The sequence below is a fragment of the Saccopteryx leptura genome, chromosome 5 (genome assembly GCF_036850995.1).
Source record: "Saccopteryx leptura isolate mSacLep1 chromosome 5, mSacLep1_pri_phased_curated, whole genome shotgun sequence".
In the NCBI taxonomy this organism is placed as follows: Eukaryota; Metazoa; Chordata; class Mammalia; order Chiroptera; family Emballonuridae; genus Saccopteryx; species Saccopteryx leptura.
This window is the reverse complement of record NC_089507.1, coordinates 102,709,840-102,715,839: the sequence shown is the minus strand read 5'-3', so window position 1 is coordinate 102,715,839 and position 6,000 is coordinate 102,709,840. Positions and strand designations below refer to the sequence as shown.

The following is a 6,000-nucleotide window of genomic DNA, read 5'->3' as shown; positions in this document are numbered from 1 at the left end:
CCCTTTGCCCGCCTCAGTTTCTATATTCACAGTTACCAGAGAAAGCCGCCCTGTTTAGGTTAGTGAGGAAGGCGGAGCATTTCTTACTCCCTATTTCCTTCGGGGTTTGGTTATATATTTAGCCAATTTTTCACTCAATCATACCTTTGGGTGTATTGCGAAGCATCTGGAAGCTCCAAGTATAGGTTTTTCTGTTTCTGGTTGAAGATCTTGTTGAGTTTTGGGGGAGATTTATCGGTATCGCTTCCTACCCTGCCATTACTCTGACGTCAAGTAGACTCTTTTATTATCATTTCCTCCACCTCATTTTTTCTTTTTGTATTTTTTTGAAGTTGGTAACGGGGAAGCAGTCAGACAGATCCACCCAGCATGCCCACCAGGGGGCGATGTTTTGCCCATCTGGGGGGTTGCTCTGTTGCAACCAGAGCCATTCTAGTGCCTGAGGCAGAGGCCATAGAGCCATCCTCAGTGCCCGGGCCAACTTTGCTCCAATGGAGCCTTGGCTGCAGGAGGGGAAGAGAGAGACAGAGAGGAAGGAGAGGGGGCAGGGTGGAGAAGCAGATGGGTGCTTCTCCTGTGTGCCCTGGCTGGGAATCGAACCCAGAACTCCTGCATGCCAGGCTGACGCTCTACCACTGAGCCAACCAGCCAGGGCCATCCTCCACCTCACTTTTACTGCCTTGGTTTTCCTGGGTTAGCTGCAGCAGCTAGATGCCTTTATGCTGATTCCTACAGACTTATCTTGTCATAGTTCCTAAGTCAATATCTCCCAAAGCCAAGTATGCTATCATTTGGTGAGCATTAGGATATTAGGATGCATCACCCACACACATGCAGATTCTTAGAACCAGTTGTGCCTGGTTCTTAAATGGCTCCCTGAGTCTTTTTGCTGGCCTTCTAGAATCTTAGAATTACCTATAACCCAAAATTCTACTCCTAGGTATATACCCAAGAAAGCTGAAAACATGTTATACAAGCTTGTAGGTGAATGTTCATAGGAGTATTATTCATAATAGTCCAAAAGTGGAAACGATCCAAATATCCATGAACAAGTGAATGAACAAACAAAATGTGGAAAATCTATTTAATAGGATACAATCCAGTAATAAAAAGAAATAAAGTATTGATATATGCTACAACATTGATGAACTTGAAAAAATTATGCTGAGTAAAAAAAACCAGATACAAAGAATATATTTTGTGATTCCATTTACATGAATTATTCAGAATAGGCAAATCCATAGAGACAGAAAGTAGATTAGAGTTACCAGGGACTAAAGATGGGAAATTAGGGTAATTCCTAAGAAGTACTAGGTTTCTTTTTGGAGTGATGGAAATATTCTAAAGTTTGACAGCAGTGATGGTGGCACAATATCACAAATATCCTAAGACCACTGAATTATACACTTTAAAATAGTGAATTTTGTTTTAAAATAATGAATTACATCTTAATTTAAAATTTTAAGATTCTAAAACAGAAAAGGGAAGAAGAGGAGGCAGAGAAGGGGAAGAAGGGGGAGAAGAGGGAGAATAAGAATCCATTAGCCTTGAGCCACAGCCTGCCCTTTTTGGTGGCCCAGTCAGTTATCTTACCTCTCATTTTGAGGGCCCACTGTGTCCCCCTCCAGAGGACAGCCTATGGCTTTGTCTTTCCTGACCCCACAGCTTTGTCCTCCACTCCAGCTTTTCTCTGAGTGATGGCTACTCACCAAGTTCCCCATCCTTGTCTGGGCCCTCTCATTTGGACCTGCAAACTAACTCCCACCTGGGGCACCCCTGAAGCATGGACACTGTACCTCAGGAGTCCAGCTGTCATACAGCCAGGGCATTTCCTTTGGCCTGAGAAAATGGATCTTGGACTTAGCTTTCAGAAATAAAGATACCATATTATTATGGGTGAAAGTATCAACCCAGAAAGATATGTTGAAATCCTAACCTCCAGCACCTCAAAATGTGACCTTCATAGGGATCAAGTTAGAAAAGGTCATTAGGATTAGGGTAAGTCCTAATTGAATATGACTTGTGTTCTTATAAAGAGGAGAAATTTGGACACAACTCAGAGAAAAGATGGGAATGTAAATACAGTAATGCATCAACAAGCCTAGGAACACTAAGAATTGATAGCAAAGACCAGAAGGCAGAAAAGGGAAGGAAGGATCCTCCCCTAGAGCCTACTCTCAAATCCTGGCCTCCAGAACTGTGAGATAATCAATTCCTTTTGTTTTAAGCTAACTCGCTGTTTGTTTTTTTAATTTATTTTTTTATTTAATTATAGTCGGCATACAATCTCATAGTGGTTGTATTAGTTTGAAGTGTGCAATATAGCAATTCAACATTTTTATATTATATCTTTCATATCTTGGCTATTATTAATAATGCTGCAATAAACATAGGGGTGCATATATCTTCCAAATCAGCTTTCTCATTTTCTTTGGATAAATACCCAGAAGTAAAATTTCTGGGTTGTATGGTATATCTATTATTAGTTTTTTGAGGAATCTCCGTACTGTTTTCCATTGGAGCTGTACTAGTTTGCTGTCCCACCAATAGTGCACAAGGGTTCTCTTTTCTCCACATCCTCACCAACATATCATTTGTTGATTTGATAATAGTCCTTCTGACTGGTGTGACGTAAGTATCTCCTTGTGGTTTTGATTTGCATTTTCCTGATAATTAGTGGGGTTGAGCATCTTTTCATAAGTCTGTTGGCCAGCTGTATGTCCTCTTTAGAGAAATGTTCTTTCATGTCCTCTGCCCATTTTTCAGTCATAGTGGTTTGTTGTTGTTGTTATTGAGTTGCATGAGTTTCTTACATATTTTAGATATCAACTCCTTATCAGATATATCATTTGCAAATAAACTTGCCCAGTCAGTAGGTTGTTTTGTTGAAGCTTTCATTTCCTTCACTGTGCAGAAGCTTTTTAGTTTGATGTAGTCTTTTTTTTTTTTTTAAGTGAGAGGAGAAGAGATATTGAGACAGACTCCCACATGCTCCGTAACAGGGATCCACCTGGCAACTCTGTCTGGGGCTGATGTTGAAATCAACCGAACTATTTTTAGCATCTAAGCCTGACATGCTGGGACCAACCAAGCTATCTTCAGCGCCTGGTGCCAATGCTTGAACTCATCAAGCCACTTGCTGTAGGAAAAGAGGAAGAGAAGTGGGAGAGGGAGGGGAAGAGAAGCAGATGACCACTTCTCTTGTGTGCCCTGACTAGGAGTTAAACTTGGGATGTCCATACACTGGACTGATGCTTTATCCACTGAGCCACTGGCCAGAGCCTAGATGTAGTCTTGCTTATATTTGCTTGTTTGTTTCCCTCGCTCAAGGGTACATGTCCAAAAGGACATCACTCTGACTGACATTAGATAGTATACTTCCTATGTTTTCTTCTAGGATTTTTATGGTTTTAGGTCTTACATTTGTTAACCCCTTGTGAGGTTATTTTTGTATATGGTATAAGAGAGTGATCCAGGTTCCCTTTCTTTCTCCCAGCCAGGAAGTAGACACCTGCCATGCTGCTCAAATGCCAAACATTATCCTCACCTCCCAGGGCGCAGGCCAGCTGTCAACAGGCCCCTGTTAGAATAGGGGAATCCAAAGACTAAGATGGCAGCAGCCCAAGAGGTTACTGTCACAGAATACGTACCGTCACCAGTGAGAGAGCTAGATCCTGAAAAGATAGCCTTGAGACTCCTTTCCTTCCTTCCTTCCTTCCTTCCTTCCTTCCTTCCTTCCTTCCTTCCTTCCTTCCTTCCTTCCTTCCTTCCTCCTTCCCTCCCTCCCTCCCTCCCTCCTTTCCTTCCTTCCTTCCTTCCTTCCTTCCTTCCTTCCTTCCTTCCTTCCTTCCTTCCTTCCTTCCTTCCTTCCTTCCTTCCTCCCTTCTTTTGTATGTATCTGTCCAGTTTTCCCAACTTCTTGAAGAGACTCTCATTACTTCAGTGTATAAACTAGTTGATCTTTGGTTGATCATTTAAGTCAGGGTTTATTTCTGGAATCTCTATTCTATTCCTTTGATACATTTGTTTGTTTTTGAGCCATCGCTGCACTATTTTGATTATTATAGCTTTGTAGTACAGTTTGAGGTCAGGGAGCATGATACCTCCAACTTTGTTCTTTTTCAAGATTGCTTTGGCTATAAGGGATTTTTTGTGGTTCCATATGCACTTTTAAATATTTTGGTCTAGTTTTGAGAAGAATAACATTGGTATTTTGGTAGGAATTGCACTGAATCTACAAATTGCTTTGGGTGGTATCGTCATTTTAACAGTATTAATCCTTCTTATCTGTGAGCACAATATAGCCTTTCATTTATTTGTGCCCTCTTCAATTTTTTTCTTAGGTGTCTTATAGTTTTCATAGTAGAGGTCTTTCACCTCTTTGGTTAAATTTATTCCTAGGTATTTTATTTTCCTGATGTAATTGTAAATGGATTGTTTTCCTCATTTCTCCTTCTGATTGTTGGTGATTATTAGTGTATTAAAACATGACAGGTTTCTATATGTTAATTTTGTATCCTGCTTCATTATCAAATTCTTTTATTAAATTGATTAATATTTTGTAGCCACCTTGTTTTTGGTACTTTGTTACAGCAGCCCTAGGAAACTAATACATATATAAAAGCAGCAGGTAGTTTGGGTGTGTATGGCAGAGATTCATACATTTGAAAAAGAAACTATCAGTATATTCATAAGAAGGAACAAACAACTTATACACACAGCCACCTGAATGAATCTCAAAGGTATTAGACTGAATGAAAAAAGCCCACCTCTAAAGGGTACAAACTATGTGGTTACATGTATACAACAGCCCTCACGTGACAAAATTAAAGTGATGGAGCAAAAAAATCAGTGGTTTCCAGGGCTTAGGGTTGGGGTCGGGGGAGGTGGCTGTGTCTACAAAGGAGTAGCAGGACAGACCCTGTCAGGGAACTCTTCCACTTCCTGACAATGGTGGTCACAGTCCTCTCCCTCTCTCTCTCTCTCCCTCTCTCTCTCTCTCTCTCTCTCTCCATATGTATGTGTGTACGTGTGACAAAACTGCACAGAACTAAATATACACAAATGAATGTATAGAAACTGACAAAATTTGAGTGTGGCTGTGATTCGCGTCAGTGTGCATTTCCTAGTTGTGATATTGTACTGTAGTTTCCAGTAAACCCGGCTCCACTCAGTCACGTCCCCTCACTTGTCAGGTGGCATGGGCTGCGCCCTGGGGCAGGTGACCCGGCCAGCCACACTGGCAACACCTTCGCTGTCACCCACCAGTGAGATACCTTCCCAACCGCGATCAGACCGCACAGGTGGAGCGCAGGGCCATTCGCCTGCAGCCAGGAGTGCAGAGAAACTTGGAAAGGTGAAGTCGGAGCGACAAGCGGAGACAGCTTGGGTATGTCACCGAGTGGAGCGGAAGTCAGGTGTGAACGCCCACTGGCCATGTTTATTAGAAAGACCTTGCTTCCTGATGGCTTTGCCCACTCCCTCTGCGTGGGGACACAAGACCGCATGGACTTTTGGGGTCACCAGAGGCGAGGAGAGAAGGAGGAGTCCACTTCTCCGAAGTGGCCGTCCGGGTCTTCCTCTGTATTGCACATGGCACTCCAGGGACTGGGGTGGCGGCGTGGGGATCTCGGCGGCTACTGGGGTTTTTCCAGAGGGGGTGGGGATGCTGAGTCACAGATCTGTCGTGCTTCTCACCTCTGCACAGCCCTCCGGGGGCCAAAGTAAAAGCGAAAGCGAATGCGACTCGCGGGACGGCCAGTCCCAGGAGCTGCACCCGTCACCTCCTCCCGGACCGTCCGGCATCGGCACGGGCGGGCGGCAGGGGATCTCGGCCTGTGCGGGAGGTGACCGGCGAGGGCGAGGGCATGGCCCGCCTGCGGCTCCAGGGCGCCTGGGTCAGCAACTTGCTCGCGCTGCTGCTGCTGCTCCTGCTCCGGCCGCCGGAGACACCAGGTAGGGAGAAGCGTGCGCCCTCGGCCGGCGGCGGAAGACGGTTGG

The 6,000-nt window shown here is 44.1% G+C and overlaps 1 protein-coding gene across 4 annotated transcripts in view; it reads left to right on the top strand.

Moving 5' to 3' along the window:
• Positions 1-5,126: 5,126 nt before the first annotated feature.
• Positions 5,127-6,000, top strand: part of IL15RA (interleukin 15 receptor subunit alpha) — a 52,135-nt gene continuing 51,261 nt past the window's right edge. For 3 of the 4 annotated variants that reach the window (XM_066385677.1, XM_066385679.1, XM_066385676.1), the window contains exon 1: positions 5,127-5,417. In XM_066385677.1, coding sequence (XP_066241774.1) covers positions 5,201-5,417 — 217 coding nt within the window. In that variant the 5' untranslated portion in view covers positions 5,127-5,200. The other variant, XM_066385678.1, reaches the window with a different exon arrangement.